Genomic DNA, 17,585 nt, shown 5'->3' with positions numbered 1-17,585 from the left:
TTTATTTACACAATTAGATCCTTTATTATTTATGGCTGAGAATTTGGTTATTGGGAAGTTAAAGTCTGATATGCGAAGGATTACCATTCGTATCGTATTAAAAATTTCATATTAACTATTGTTCGTAAGTCAGAATTGACCAGCCCTTATATTCCGAATTATGAACACTAAACAAGTGTATAAATAAAGTTTGAAAAAAAAATATTCGTGTAATATCTTTAAAAAGAAACTTTAGTTCAGAAAAAAAAAAACTTGATTTTTCACATTGCGTGAACTATTTTCCTTTCCGACTTTTTTAATATCACACATTAATGACGTATTTTGATTAAACACTTTAAGAGAATCATTTATTTATTTGAAAATTTTGAATTTTTTTGTTTAGACGAGAAAATTAAAAGGAAATTAAAATTGAGAAATTTTAAGAAGATATTTTAAATAATTATAGTAGTATAATTTGAAATTCATTAAAAAAAGAAATTAAAATTTTCCAAATTGTGAAATTACTCATTGATTAGGACAAACAACGTTAACACATCCAAAAAGTCTAGTTGGGCAGGGCAGAAGGTCAAGACGAGTTGGTTGGTTCGGGTTAAAGGTCGACCTGGACCATCCTGATCTGAAGCACTAGTTAGGTCGGGCAAGGGTCGAGTTGGCCCGAGTTGAAGGTCGAATTAGGTCATCCAGGGTCTAAGGTCTAACCGAGCCGTGTGAGACCAAAGGTTGAGTTAGTCAGTGGGTCGAATGTCGAGCAGGCCACCTGGGCCGAAGGTCAAGTGAGGCTGACTCAGGTCAAACATCAAGTGGGCGGGGCAAAAGGTCATGACGAGTTAGCTCGCGTCGAAGGTTGAGCCAGATCGACCCAAGTTAAAGGTCAAGTCGATTGAAGGTCAATTGAACCACAAATTAAGATAGTTGTGCCGAGTTTGAGATCGAACTATGTTAAGTTAGACTCAAAAATAAATTTGAGTTAAGTATAAAATAGAAATTAAATTATTTTATTCAAACAAGAAAATTGAAATTTAAGATATTTTGATTACTTCATTCAAACTTATTATTTAAGAAGTAAAAATAATTTAATTGCAATTAGTTTAATTACTAAACATTACAATTTTATGGAAACACAAGCTAGTAATTCCTTGGGAATAATCAATGAGAACAAAATTAAGAGTTTATTCACGAACGCAACTTTATATGGTTTTGTGATGAATCTTTTAATGATATTACCTATAAAATACAATAATAATAAAATATAATTCAAATAAAATAAAAGTTACTTTTAACTTAAGACAATGATATTTTTATTAAATCTTTTTTTTTGAGATTTTTTGTATTAACGTTTACTAAGTTTTCAAAATATAATATATTAATGGACATCAATTTTGATATTTTAAAATATATTAAAAACTATTTTAATATATAGTATATTTGAAAGGTTTAGCATGACAAAGAAGTACTACCAAAAACTCAACCAAAATTTTAAATTACTTTTTTCTTCATATGTTATATAGTATTTAATTCATTACCCAAATAACGGAGGTGGGAAGTTTTCATTGATAAATTGCCCAGAATGAGTTTCAAAATCACTTTTAAAATGGTCCATTAAAGTAGTTAATGCTTCAATATAATTAATAGACTATAAAGTAACTAAATTTAACAAACAAATGCATGAAAAATAGTATAAGGAAAAGGTAGATATCATATTGATGTTCATGAAATCTCTATATCCTTAAACCAATACTTTCAAATCTAACAAAGAGTAAATATGAAAAATATTAAATAGCATTTAAACTTAGAAAATTATTATTAAAAATTTTAAAAAAATGAATATCAATAAAAGATGTGAAATAACTATATCTAAAATATTAAAATAAATATGTCAATTATTAGATATATGGAGACATTTTATTGAATATATGAACATTGTTTTTAAAATACGAAGTTATGACATAGGTATACATATTTTATTGAGTTGGATGAATTTTCTTTTGGCTTTATTATAAGTTTAAATTTTATTATTCACCACAACATAAAGTAAAATGTTTTCATTATAAATATAATATAATATAATGTTATACATTTACTAATTACAATTTATTATTAGTACGCAATTATTCTTAATATTTATAATTTTTAATAATATATGAACACTAAATCAAGCAATCCAAAATACAATTAAATTCATCTACGTAATATATATTTAATCTATTTGCAAAGTGCAAAATTAGTTCAAATGAATCTCATCTTAGAAAGAGTTTATTCACAGGAGAAACATAAACAACAAACACTACTCTGTGTCTATATATTCAACTGACAGTCATAGGATTCTATATATTTTTTGGTTTTATTGATAAAAACATGTTCTTTAATTGTATTTGAATACTTTTTTATTCATCTTTGCTTGAATGATTGAATGATTTAATATTACTGAAACATTTTCTCCCGTGAACTTCAATAACCTTGACTCTTGACTTTACTTACAAAATAGTAAAAACAGTATAACCATGTGGAATAGTCTTTATTTATTCTCTGTAATCTTACAGAATAATTTTAAGATACAGAAGATCAAAGATATGTTTGGAATAGAATTTATATATTAAATGAAATTCATTTTTCAAATTGAGTTTAACAAAAACATTGCTTTTCAAGATAAAAACTATATTATAACTCAATTTAAAAGCAAGCTAAACTAAAAATTATATATGTTAGAAATCCAAATTAGAAGCGAAAATTTTACATTGAATAAAAATGGAAAAATTTAGTAATATAAATGAAAAACAAGACCTGACCCATAAATATTAGATTTAAGAATTATTATATCTCATGACAAGTAATATGTTAGTAACTTACATATATTAAAAGTGTTACACCGAGTATAAATGAAAAAAAATTGAGAAACATGTAAAAAAAATAAAATTCATAAATTTCAAGTTTTAATAATTTGAATATTACTTTTAAGAGATGATTTCCGTTTTGTTCTAGAAAAAAAATCAATAAAATAAACAGAATGTTATTTTCTCAACGAACTTTTGAGCTTTTTTTAAATTGAAAATTAAGAATTCGTAATACACTTTATTGTTATTTTAATTCATTTTTTTTAAATATTTTAAAATTTCAAAATCAGTAATTATTAATATATTTTAAAGATATATAAACAGAAAAATAACATAGAAATTTCAGCAGAAAAATCCAAATTCTGGTCACAATGACAACAAGCAAATATTATTTCATACATTAACCCCTTATCCAAGTTCTTGACTGAGTTTGAATATTTGTCACAGCTAACCCAAGACACTTAAATATGAATTGAATGTTTAAAAATTTGCTAACCCTGTTAAGGAATTGACCCACATATATCTCTGTCACCCTGTAACTTGGTCAGAGAGGAACATTGAACATTCTTAGTTTTCCTCGTTCCTCAAGAAAGCTTTTATGCAATAATCAATACATGCATTGAAAGCTTTGCCTTTCATCACTTGACCTTTGTTTTAACTCACTTTTGGTCGAAACAATTTAATCAAAACAAACAAGTTCAAATATTTTAAAACCATTCACCTTTTTTTGTGGATGTGTGAAATCTTACGTATGTTATTTCATCTAGCACGCTACTAAAACAAAAAAAAAAGCACCAACCTGATCTGGTTTATCTTATAAAAACATGAAACGAAAGTTCTTGCTCAATCTAGAAGGAGTGGAATATGCATAGACCGTGAAACAAGATCATTATTATAATATTGTAGAGTGAGTACTAGGGTTGGAAAACGACCACATAGTAAAAAAATCAAACAAATTTTAATAAAATAAAACGAAGGAAAATGGCACGCCGTCATTTTAGAACAATAGAGAGAGTGAGTGACCTAATGAAAACGAAAGAGAAGCCTTCAACCATACACGTACGTAGTAGCTAAGTTGCAGTAAGTAACTAACATTACCATTTTTCTACACTCATTCAACCATTTTTCCAATTTTGTCATTTTCCTCAAACATTAAATAATACATAACCCTCCTTCTGGGAAGCCTCACCACCACTCATTATTCATCATTGCCAAGTTCAAATTGTTGTTGGCTATAAAAGCCACCATTATGTTAATAACATAACACTTCACCCTATACATATACGTATATTTATACGATGGGGAAACTGAGATACGATCCGAATTGCTACCAGCAGAGCAAGGAGTGCAGCAGCAGCATAAAGATGATGCATAAAACTCCGAAGAAAACAGTGAAAATAACCTACATATCGAGCCCTGTGTTGGTGAGGGCCTGCGATGCTTCTGAGTTTCGATCACTGGTTCAACAACTCACGGGCAAAGACTCCGACAACGTTGGACACGGTTCTACTATGATGCTTGGTGAAAGGGTCATGCAAAGTGTACGTGGAAGTGAAGATGGTGGCGAGTTTCATATTTACAACAGCAACAGATCAATGGAGTTCGATGAAGATTATTACTTCTGGAAAGAACTTGCACACTCGGTTCTGCCGTCACCCTGTGTACTTGCATGATATACGTATTCATTACGTATATGAATACGTATTTATTGTATGGAAGTAAAGTAATAATCAAACACTGATTGCTACTGTCTTCAATGGCAGCAACCCTTTCTTAGTTCCTCTCTCATTTTGGTAACAGGTATTCGATCCACATGGCTCTTTGCAATTTACTTTCCAAAACACTATTTTGTAAAGTTTAACGCATGTGTATGAAGAAGAATTATGAAGAAGAATCAGAAAATTCAGAAGATGTTGTGTGAAGTGCTTCTTCACGACTGAGTCGTTTCAGAAGTTGTATTGTGTTGTGTGTGCTCTCTCCTTGTAACTGCACTCTGCAAACTAGAAATTTTAATGATTATAACTTTCAAAATAATTAGCAAACCAAAACAATTTTAAAATATGGATTTAACTTATTGAAAGTGTTATTCCTTAGGAGAGTGAATGATGAATTATTGCATATTTTATTTGGAGATCCTAAGTAAGAATTAAAACAATCAAATCAATTTTAAGTGAAAATAAATTTAAATTAAAGTTACTTTCTTCTGACATGGTATAAGAATATATATTTTCTAACATTCTAATATGATACTAGAATCAATCCTACTAATGAATTTTATAATGTCTGTTCTAAAATTCATATTCATTATTTTTAATAAGGTATAAAAAAAATTATCTCAGAAAATTCATATTCTATTTCAAAATTTTAATTATTTTATGATACACTTTTCTGATCTCATTACATATTTCTTAAGTTTTTTTTTATTAAATGTTTTTAGTATTCTTTCTAATCACCTGATCAGGTTGAGTATTATAGTAAATAATTGTTAACCTAAGTTATATGATTCCAGGTTCGTCTTCATAATTTTGTGAACTCATAATAATATTTTTTTTTCTCAGCAGAACTCATTATATATATGAATCTATTCATTTTAAATTTTAATATCTAAATACGTATTAAAAAGTATCAAAATAACATTTTTAAAATTAAAAAATAATATTAAATAATGGTCTTTGTCATATAAAATGTAATTTTAACACAATAAATTTAGTAAACACTCTCTTAGGTCTAGTTCATTCATGGCTCATTTTAAGCATCGCTGGACAATCTCACAATAATGCATACTCCAATTTAAACGAAGAAAAATAATAATGTGATCACTATTTTGTTAAAAATTTAGCCATGTTATAAAATAAAGGTAATAAGAGAGACAAAGGAGAGGAAGAATAGAGAATGAGAGAGTAGGGAGCAACTTCTGTTTTTATGTGTGTCTCATTACTGATAGGACGAGTCCTATTTATAGGTACAATATGGTAACCCAGAAAGGATATAAAATCAAATAGTAAATACAAAATATTACATCATAAAGAGTAATGAATAATATGATTATCAATCATATGAGTAATTGTATAAATCAATGGACGACCATTAATTCATAACACTCCCCCTTGGGTGTCCATTGATAAAAGAATGTGCCTCGTTAAAACCTTACTAGGAAAAACCCTTTGGGATAAAAACCTAGTGAAGGAAAAAGAGTACATCATTCTATATAATATTGTTCTTTGCATCTTCTAATTTCTCCCCCTCATGTAAACTTACATCATTAAGATGGCGGAGTCCAATCCTATGAACCAATTGCTCAAAAGTTCTCCTTGGCAAAGACTTTGTAAATAAATCTGCTAGATTTTCACATGAGCGAATCTTTTGGATCTCTACATCACCATTTCTTTGAAGATCATGAGTGAAAAAGAATTTTGGAAGAATATGTTTTGTTCTGTCTCCTTTAATATATCCTTCTTTCAATTGAGCAATGCATGCACTATTGTCTTCATATATCGTTGTTGGTTTCATTTTTCCCAAGGATAAACCACAAGTTTGTCGCACATGTTGAATTATAGACCTTAACCAAACACATTCACGACTTGCCTCATGTAATGCTAAAATTTCTGCATGATTTGACGATGTTGCTGTTATTGTTTGTTTCACAGATCGCCATGAAATCGCTGTGCCACCACATGTGAACAAATATCCTGTTTGTGATCGACCATTATGAGGATCTGATAAATAACCTGCATCTGCATAACCCATTAGATCTAATTTTGAATCATTTGGGTAAAACAAGCCCATATTCATAGTGCCTTTAAGGTAACGGAGTATTTGTTTTACTCCATTCCAATGTCTTCTTGTAGGTGAAGAACTATATCTTGCTAACAAATTTACAGCAAATGCTATATCGGGTCGAGTATAATTAGCAAGATACATTAGTGCTCCTATAGCACTAAGATATGGTACTTCAGGACCAAGTAGTTCTTCATCTTTTTCTTGAGGTCTAAAAGGGTCTTTATCAACATCTAATGACCTCACCACCATTGGAGTGCATAGTGAATGTGATTTGTCCATATAGAACTTTTTAAGCACTTTCGTTATATAAGCTTCTTGATGTACAAGAACACCTTTGTTTAAATACTCAATTTGTAATCCCAAACAAAACTTTGTCCTTCCAAGATCCTTCATCTCAAATTCTTTCTTTAAACAATCAATTGCCTTTGTGAGCTCATTAGGAGTTCCAACTATGTTTATGTCATCTACATAAACAGCAATTATGGCAAATTCATTCTCGGATCTTTTCATATAAATACAAGGACAAATAGGGTCATTTTTATACCCTTCCTTTAATAAGTACTCACTTAGACGGTTATACCACATACGTCCTGATTGTTTCAATCCATAAAGGGACTTATTCAATTTTATTGAATAATCCTTTTTAGAATTTGCTTTGTTGGGCACATTAAATCCTTCAGGGAGTTTCATATAAATATCATTTTCCAAAGAGCCATACAAATAGGCTGTAACAACATCCATGAGGTGCAAATTCAAACCTTCTTGTGCAACAAGGCTAATTAAATATCTAAATGTTGTTGCATCCAATACTGGAGAATATGTCTCCTCAAAATCAATACCAGGTCTTTGTGAAAAACCTTGAGCAACTAACCGTGCTTTGTATCTAACAATTTCACCATTCTCATTTCGTTTTTGTACAAAAACCCATCTGTACCCAATAGGTTTTACACCCTCAGGTGTGCGAACTACAGGTCCAAAAACCTTTCGTTTAGCAAGCGAATCTAATTCTGCTTGGATTGCATCTTTCCATTTTGGCCAATCATTTCTTTGCCGACAATCTTCAATTGTCATTGGTTCTTGATCATCATTGTCACTTATGACATCCTTTGCTACATTATATGCAAAAACCTCGTCAATATTGACTTTATTTCGATTCCATATTTTATGATTCATGACATAATTTATTGAGATCTCATCATTTTCAACAATTTCAGGTACCTGAGGTTCTTCTGGAACCGAATCATTGATTATGTCAAAAGAATCTTTTGGGACTTTTACCCCCTCGATTAGGCCATCTTGCCTTTTTTCCCTTTTTCTCACACGAGGATTTTTATCTTTGGAACCCAAAGGCCTACCACGCTTTAGGCGTGTTTGAGATTCATTTGCTATATTAGATTGTCCAACAGGAATATCAATTCTGATTGGAGTATTAGCAGCGGGTATATGCGACTTAGTTACCCTTTTTGTGTCAGTAAAAGCATCTGGTAATTGGTTGGCCAATTTTTGTAAATGAATTATCCGTTGAACTTCTAGTTCACACTCTTTTGTACGAGGATCAAGATGAGATAATGATAATTCATTCCAACCAATATCTTTTTCCAGTTTCTTTCTTTCTCCCCCTAACGTTGGAAAAATTGATTCATCAAAATGACTATCAGCAAATCGAGCTGTAAATAAGTCACCTGTTGATGGTTCAAGATATTTTATTATCGATGGAGAATCATATCCAACATATATTCCCAAACGTCTTTGAGGACCCATCATAGTCCTTTTTGGTGGGGAAATTGGGACATATACAGCACACCCAAAAATTCTTAAATGAGAAATATTTGGTTGTTGACCAAAAACCAACTGTAAAGGAGAGTATTTGTGATAACTTGTTGGTCTGATGCGAATCAATACTGCAGCATGCAGAATTGCATATCCCCAAGTAGTCATTGGAAGATTAGCTTTCATAAGTAAAGGTCGTGCAATCAATTTTAGACGTTTTATCAATGATTCTGCAAGTCCATTTTGAGTATGAACATGTGCTACTGGATGTTCAACTTCAATTCCAATTGACATACAATACTCATTAAAAGCATGAGATGTAAATTCACCAGCATTATCAAGACGAATTTTCTTAATTGGATAATCTGGGAAGTGGGCTCTTAACTTGATCAATTGTGCTAATAACTTAGCAAATGCTTGATTTCGAGTTGATAGTAAACAAATATGTGACCATCTAGTGGACGCATCAATTAATACCATGAAATATCTAAATGATCCACATGGTGGGTGTATTGGACCACAAATATCACCTTGTATTCGTTCTAAAAATGAGATTGACTCATTTCTAATTTTTTTCTGGTGATGGTCTTATTATCAATTTTCCCTGCGAACATGCAGTACATGAGAAATCATTGGACTGAAGAAGCTTTTGACTTTTAAGTGGATGTCCACATGAGTTTTCAGCTATTTTTCGCATCATGATATATCCAGGATGACCCAACCGATCATGCCAAACAAGAAATTCATTCTTATTTGTAAGCTTCTGGCTTACAATAACATGCGTCTCAATCGCATTAATATATGTGTAGTACAAGCCATAAGAGAAGGCTGATAATTTCTCCAATACACATTTTTTATTTGACTCAATTTGAGTGATATAAAGATATTCAACATCTCCTTCATTATTTGTCTCAATATGATATCCATTTAGACGAATATCCTTGAAACTTAATAAGTTTCTATTGGACTTAGGAGAATAAAATGCATTTTTAATATGCAATCTTGTACCTCTTGGCAGAAGTACTGTAGCTCTTCCAGAGCCTTCAATTATATTTGTAGTACCAGAAATAGTACTAACATTGACTTCTCGCATTACCAAAGTAGAGAACAATTTATTACTCTTGAGAATTGTATGAGTTGTTGCACTATCAGCAAGGCACAGATCCTCATCATTGGTGTTAATGCCAATATTCATTCTTCATATAAACATAAATATCAATATTAGAGATTACTTTGTAAGAGGAGAGAAAGAAAAAAAAAATAAAATAGAGGATTTTATTCATAAAAACATAAAAACTTGTACATATAAAAGCAACATGAATTAAATATAAAACATTGTCTTAAAAATTAATCATAAAATAAAACTATTTTCTAACACTCCCATCACCAATAAGGTGATCAATGCTTCCATCGGGTTTAGAAAAGAAATCACCAATATCAAGATGAGTAGTATCCATATGACCATAATCAGAATCACCATCTTCATAAGCAAAGTGTGTTTCTACATTCTTCTTTTTAAGTGATTCTTGGTAGAGTTCAACAAGATGCTTTGGTGTATAACAGGCACGGGTCCAATGACCTTTACTACCACAACGGTAACATATATTTTCAGCCTTTTTGCCATTATTTTCACCCCTTTCTTTTTCCTTTTTCGCATTCTTGTTCCACTTCTGTTGATGAAGTTTCTCTTTGAAAATTTCCTTTATAACCATGTCCACGACCATGATTAATAGCACGACCACAACCACGACCATGGCTACGACCACGGCCAAAATTACGACCACGATTATTATTATGGTCTTGACCTCGTCCATGATTATATGGATCAGATGTTGCTGCATTCACTTCTGGGAATGGAGCAGAACCAGTTGGTCGGGCCTCATGATTTTTCATCAAGAGCTCATTATTTTGTTCAGCCACAAGAAGGCATGAAATCAATTCATAATATTGATTGCTCCATTCACTTCTGGGAATGGAGCAGATTAGGCGGATCTCATGATTTTTCATCAAAAGCTTTATTGCTTTGTCCAGCCAGCCATGCATAGGCATGAAATAAATTCACAATATTTGTGAAGTCTCTTTTCACAATATTTTTGTTATGAGCAAATTAGTTGCTTTATTTCTTTATTTAATGGTATCCCAATATCCATTGCATCTAAATATATTTCAACATTTAAAATCCAATATAAGGAATTCTTCCTTACAATATCAAGGGTCACAAATCCAAATTTTGCAACGTTTCGCGTGTTTAAAACTAACACATAAAATAATAATATTAATAATAATCATCATCATCAAAATAATAATATTAATAATAATCATCGTCATAATAAAAATATTATGACAGAGAATTTTGCAACGTTTCGCGTGTTTAAAACTAGCACATAAAATATTAATATAATCAAATTTCATGTATGAAATTATTAAAATCAAATAATAATAATAATAATAATATGACAGAGAAAAATAAATCAAACAATTATCATTACACAAAAAAAAGAAAATGAGATAAAGTTTGTGAATGAGAAAAAGATTAGAAAGAACCTCGGTTAAGGAATATAGAGCGTTGTTCTTAGGGAGAAAAAAAAAATATGCCTTCACGCTCAGTTGGATAACCCTCGTGCTGATAACGTGTTATAAAATAAAGGTAATAAGAGAGACAAAGGAGAGGAAGAATAGAGAATGAGAGAGTAGGGAGCAACTTCTGTTTTTATGTGTGTCTCATTACTGATAGGACGAGTCCTATTTATAGGTACAATATGGTAACCCAGAAAGGATATAAAATCAAATAGTAAATACAAAATATTACATCATAAAGAGTAATGAATAATATGATTATCAATCATATGAGTAATTGTATAAATCAATGGACGACCATTAATTCATAACACTCCCCCTTGGGTGTCCATTGATAAAAGAATGTGCCTCGTTAAAACCTTACTAGGAAAAACCCTTTGGGATAAAAACCTAGTGAAGGAAAAAGAGTACATCATTCTATATAATATTGTTCTTTGCATCTTCTAATTTCTCCCCCTCATGTAAACTTACATCATTAAGATGGCGGAGTCCAATCCTATGAACCAATTGCTCAAAAGTTCTCCTTGGCAAAGACTTTGTAAATAAATCTGCTAGATTTTCACATGAGCGAATCTTTTGGATCTCTACATCACCATTTCTTTGAAGATCATGAGTGAAAAAGAATTTTGGAAGAATATGTTTTGTAAGAATTTTTTTATAGTAATAATCAATAATATAAAATGAGTAGGAAACACAGCGATTCTAAAAATTGAGAATAGAATAGTAAGCCCTTTCTTGCATCTATGAAACCTTTTTTTTTTTCTTTTTTAAATATATTTTTGGTAAAGTAAAAGAATAGAAGCCCAAGACACCAAAACCTTCTCCTAAAACAAACCAAACATTCCTCTCATATTATAGTTTTTGTCATATTTCACATAAAATTCAAGTTAGATATCATTTGACATATACTAAAAATATTTATTATTTATCATCACATAAAAATTTGGTAAATAAAAAGAAAATCGAAAACACAAAAAATATATGAAAAACCAGAACAAATCCATGCAAAGTATACAAAATAAACATCCCAAAATACCTAGATACAAATATAAATATGGGAAGAAGAAAAAATTGTCTAGAAAACTTATACAAAATTGAAGATAAGCTGAAAAATCTCATTATGGAAAACAAATTTAAGTTTCTTGCAAAAATTAAAATCGAGTATCATTTAAAACACTCCATTTTCCAAACCTAAAAGCTACCAATTATGGATTGAAAGTATTATAATCCATTTTCGATTAGAGTATTTATACTTTTACAAAACCTATTATCAAATTTTTAAGTAACTATTAGCCATGACAAGTTTACTTTAAGAATTTCGCTCAATGTTATTTGATTCCACAAACACAATTACATTGTAAAATTTAAGACTTTTATGGTTTATCCCTTTAAATAAAACTACATCACAATTAGAAAAATCTAAATAATGTCCAATTATAGTGTTAAAAAATATATTCAGAGATCAATCTAACTTTATAATTAGAGACCGATTTAAAGATCAAATTTTTTTATAGTCAAAATCTTAATAAATACTGTTAGTAACTAATTTAAAAAAAGAAATTGATAAAAATTAATTTAATTACCAATTTTAATTTTTTTATTTATAATATAAATTATTTTAGTTATCAATAATTTTTAATTCATAATGATATCTAAATTGATACTAAAATGACTAATGTTACTAAATTTGGTTATTATTTAAGAATTATCCTCTAATGTACCAAGTAATATGATATAATATAGTCCCCTTTTATCAATTAACTCTATCAATTAACTCTTGATTTTTAATTTCAACCAAATTTACCAAGTGAAAACATCTTAAAGATATTTTCAAAATCACACATAATTGTTTCAGTTTATCTAATTATTTCAAATTTGATTTGTGGATAAATTATCATTCCAAGATTGGATATACATAAGATCTTCACAAAATTCTTCATTGAATTTATTACAATAGTTTAGTTGAATTTATGTTTATGATATTTATGTTATTTTATGTTTTACCAGTCAAAGTTTAAACTATTGTAATAAATTCAATGAAGAAATATCAAAAACACAAATTAAAATAAGTACCTTAAAATATACGATCTCAAACTGAAGTTCAAGTCAGGCAAAACAATCCAGGATAGGTCAAAAAGTCGATTAACCAACGATTTTCTACTAAATTTAATTTAAAAAAGATTCTATTTATGCAAAAGTAAATCTACTTTATGCTTCACAAAGTTAGAGTAATTTGCATATAGGATCCAGATTCATATCTCATTTCTATAATTGACATTGAGCTCGATGATATATCTGTTAATCAATTAAAGAAAAAAATTTAATTAAAGTTAGACACTTGATTGTTCTAATATTAATTGAGATATAATCTATTTATACCCTATTTATGGAGTGATGCAGGGAGACAGAAAGTAGTACTAAAAATGAGAAGCAGAACCTAAACTGATAAATTCAAAACCAACCGCAGAGATAGAAAAAACACAGCTTTTGAACTTCACTTCACATGGACCAACCATGTTATGTGACCACAGATCTAAGCAGAAAATGTGGTAATTTGTGCAGAAAGATCAAGGCAAGGGTTTGCCTCAAGCACTACTACAACAACATAATCCAACATTATATAATAACCAGACAAGTTACTTACCATTGTTGTCATTACCTAATTCTCCTAACTAATTAACTAACCAAAAGTTTGCAGTAATTTTTGACAGTTTTAGAGTGTCTAGTTTCCATCTTCAGCAGACTTCAGGTAAAGGCTTTCACCCCCTTCACCGGAGCTTCCCCCTCTGCCATCACCGGAGCCACCAATATCCTGCTTGCCACTTCCACCACCGATCATGCTTCTTCCATGCAAACCCTCTCCGGCAGAGCCGCCGCCGCCGCGGACAAAGTCCGGAAACCCTCCAGAACCTCCTAATGTTGAGCTGCCAGATCCCACATTCACATGGCTCCCTTCACTTTGCAGCATGTGAAGTCCTGAACTTCCCCCCAGTTGGCTGTGCATCACTTGCTGCTGTTGAAGTGCCGAGTATGGCTGCTGCGAATACAAATGGGAGGATCGTGCAGCCATTAACTGTTGTGGTGTCATCTGCTGTGCTTGTTGAGCCTGCATGTAGTGTGCTCCCTGCTGCATCATCCCCCCAGAAGGGTACTGCACCATCAAATCCATACATTAGATTCAGACAATGTTTAGATAAAAGTTGAAAAATAGTTACTTTCTGTGAATTTTGATGCAAAACTCAGTAAGGTAATATTGTGTACCTGACCAGGCATAGTGGGTGGTTGAGGCTGAGAATCTGCTATTGCTGCTAAGTACATGAGATTTCTCTGTAGTCTTGCTTGATTCCTGCAAAAAATTGAGAATAAGTCTAAGATAACCTTCTAAAGTTGGATCATTGTGGAATTCTTAACATCTCTGAATGAAGTATAACACCAAGAGGAGACTAGACTTTGATAAGATAAGAAAATTGAGAACAAAATAAGCTCACTTCAACTCTAGAAACTAGTTTTGAAAGGGAAATTTTCTTGAGTGATTATAAGTACTGTTGAACTTCAAGAAGTATTTCAATAGCTTAAGTAACTAGATGAATCTTCATTGACTTTATAATCTAACATAACCTATACTTTAAAGAATAGAAAAAGAAACAGTTGCACTTGTCCTTCTATCTTGCATTGAAAGGTTAATTTTGAGTTTCTCTATGTATAGCTGAAAAATCCGAAGTTTGATTTCCACCAGAAACCTTTCAAGATAAATAAGTTAATTCAGTCATACATTATTAGTTCCAGCTGCATCCAACAACCAAGCTTCATTTCATTAAATGAAGGTAGCTACACATTGACAAATGACATCATTAGACTCTACATCCAAAACCAAAACTTAAACAAACATCTATAGAAGGATATTTTTTTAATGATATCCTGTTGTTTTCACTTCAAAAATCATATAGTTGGACTGACCAGTTGACATAAATGAATTTTCAGAAAAATAGAATTTACATTAGAATCAATGGAGGTGTCAGCAAAAAAAGTTATTTTCTGTACTACAGAAATCTGAGAGATCCAGTGAAGTTATTGGAGAGAGGATAGAGAAGAATCAAAGGATCAAGAGAAACAACATTAATCAGAAGAGTTCATTCATGTGGGGAATATAGAAAGTGAGAATTTTAAGCAACTTCTCTTAAGAACTAAAAGCATCTACAATGAAGATCTTACAAGAAACTAGCAAAAAAGATCTATCACAAGATATATAATGAAACAAGATAAACCAAAACTTAAATTCAGAAAAGAATTAGAAGACATGACATTGCAAAGTTTATATGTAAAAACAATATCATATAGACAGAATTTATAAGTACTGTCGTATTTTTTTTCTTTGCATTCTCATAGCTAAATCTTGTAATTACGTTCATCATCCTTGATGTTATTCCAATAAGAGCAATTGGCCTGAAAATGTAAAAGAGGCGTACCTAAATACTTTAAATACAGGCTCATAAAAGAAGGTAAATTCTTGGTGATTTCAATGGCACTCGTGTATGACACTAAATCAGTTACATTCTTCTGGCACACATTCAATTTTCATTCGTTAATTTGCTGATAAACTTAATTTTTACCTGCCATAATATATAAATGTCTGATGGAATGGGAAAAATTCTCAGGTGGTGTGAGTCCCCTATCTATTTGGCAAGGGCCATATAGAATTAAATTGAACCAACTTAGAGTGAAAATAACATCAAGATTTGGATACTGAAAATTTGTTGAAAACAAGAAATCACATCGGAGACGTATAACTATTGACTTGTAGTCTTTTCTGGGATGTGAAAAAACCACCTTTAGAATGTGGAACTAAACACACTAAAAACATTATTACCTAGCAATAAATTAAGAAATGAGAAACACAAAACTCAGTTCAAATATAAAAGGATAATTATAGTATAATCCTTACTCAGCACACTCGCTCAGCTTGCCAGAATTCTGGCTTTCGACAATCTTCAGGATTAAGGACTTGTTCTCATCCAGGTACTGCTTGTAAAATAACGGGGGTTAGAGGTCAATTGAAGGATCAACATCATAATTAATATCATATAACTGTTACTAAAAATAATCAAGCAAGGGTAGCAGCAAAATTTGGAAACCTCCTTCCTGTTACTGAACTGTATTTCTATGAAGAAAATACCATATGATGCACGTATATTTAAGGTTAGAAAACAATGAAGAGTGTTTACTGAAGTTGCATCAGATATAGTAAGTATATACTAAGCTATAAATAGTATATGAATTTATATGTTCTACTTTGATCTAAGTCTGTCTGCCTTAATTTCTTAATTGTCCTACCGTTTAGGTATGTAACTAGAACTGCACCACATTAATCAAACCATGTCCTTGAATCAAACACTTCTTACAAAATAACATTTACCTTGATGAAATACCAAACTAAACACAAGTGCAGACATGTTATCAAAATCTAATATGAGAAAAAGATTTATAGATGTAATTTGAGGTTATTTGAAGCATTAATAGCAAGTGTGAAAGAGGGATGGAAATAGCAGAAAGAGGTATTGAAGGGTGAGAGAGAGCATGTGCATTAAGAAACATAGGAAAAAGATTACAGAAAATGTGATCTGAGCGGTGAGGTGAGAAAAGCAGAAGCAGGCATGATAAAAGGTGTGATTGAGTGAGCACAGCACATGTAGACAGGATATTTATACAGATGCAAGAAAGAGTAGCAGAAGCTGACAAGGGAAGAAGCAGAATAAGAGAAGGAAGGGTGTGAACAGAAAAAACTAAAAGGAAACGGTTCTAAAAGTGGCATACAATACAAGACCCACAAGCAGTGCTGAGACAAAAGGGCCCTGAGCAGAGCGAGAGGGGACATGAATGATGAATGTGAATGAATACATATATATGTATACACATATATACGCATATAGATACAACATGTATGTATATGTGTGATGAGTAGGATGAGTAGGATGAGTATGAGAGGAGGTGGAGAAGGGAGAAGAGTGAAGAACCTGCTGAATGTGATCAGTGGTGACGTTGTTGGGGTAATAGGCTGCCATCAAGGGCTGCATCTGCATCAGGTGCTGCTGCATCTCTCACGCAATATTATCTGTTTATATATAATGTATGATATGATGATATATGATATATGATATAATGATATGATGGGTAATTTCTATTTCTCTCTCTATATTTGTTTCTCACTCCAAAACTAAAGAAAAACAAAGGTGAAGGCTGCAAAGCAAGGAAGGAAGAGTAAGAAGTGCAGAGAGAAGAAAGGGTGTTCCTACTTTCTCTCTCTTTGTTTTCTGGGTGTTCCTACTTTTCCCTTGGGTTGGGTATTAGAATGATGCTACCACAGACGGAAGAAGATATTAGAAAGCGTGAAGAGAAAGTGAAAGAGAGAGAGAAGAGAAAAGAAGACATTGGGGGTTGGGACTATTACTATTTTATTGGTTTTGACTCTTTCTTCCACTATGGGGTCGCTCTCTCTTGAACTGCGTGTTCTGCTGTTGTGTTGTGTTCTTCTCTCTCTGTTTCTCTCTAGATCACGTGACAGATGACATCACAGACAAGGAGAACAAATTTGACCAACTATTCTCAAACTATTTAATGTTCAAATTAATA

The 17,585-nt window shown here is 31.3% G+C and overlaps 1 protein-coding gene across 1 annotated transcript; it reads right to left on the bottom strand.

Annotated features, from left to right (window-relative positions):
- Nucleotides 1–13,428: 13,428 nt before the first annotated feature.
- Nucleotides 13,429–17,388, bottom strand: LOC114187321 (GRF1-interacting factor 1-like). Its single transcript, XM_028075542.1, has 4 exons — nt 16,970–17,388; nt 15,901–15,977; nt 14,220–14,304; nt 13,429–14,109 (listed from the first exon to the last, which is right to left on the bottom strand). Exons 1-4 carry the CDS (start codon nt 17,048–17,050, stop codon nt 13,681–13,683), a joined length of 672 nt encoding a protein of 223 aa, XP_027931343.1. The 5' UTR covers nt 17,051–17,388; the 3' UTR covers nt 13,429–13,680.
- Between the last annotated feature and the right edge of the window lie 197 nt (nt 17,389–17,585).

Source organism: Vigna unguiculata, chromosome 6 (assembly GCF_004118075.2).
Source record: "Vigna unguiculata cultivar IT97K-499-35 chromosome 6, ASM411807v1, whole genome shotgun sequence".
In the NCBI taxonomy this organism is placed as follows: domain Eukaryota; kingdom Viridiplantae; phylum Streptophyta; class Magnoliopsida; order Fabales; family Fabaceae; genus Vigna; species Vigna unguiculata.
This window is presented reverse-complemented; position numbering and strand designations above follow the sequence as displayed.

Coding starts and splice junctions, on each gene's coding strand:
- LOC114187321 (XM_028075542.1), bottom strand. CDS start 17,050: ATGCAGCAGCACCTGATGCAGATGCAGCCCTTGATGGCAGCCTATTAC. Junction 15,978..16,969: donor CCACTGATCACATTCAGCAG/GTTCTTCACTCT, acceptor TTTTACAAGCAG/TACCTGGATGAGAACAAGTC. Junction 14,305..15,900: donor AAGCTGAGCGAGTGTGCTGA/GTAAGGATTATA, acceptor AATTTTTTGCAG/GAATCAAGCAAGACTACAGA.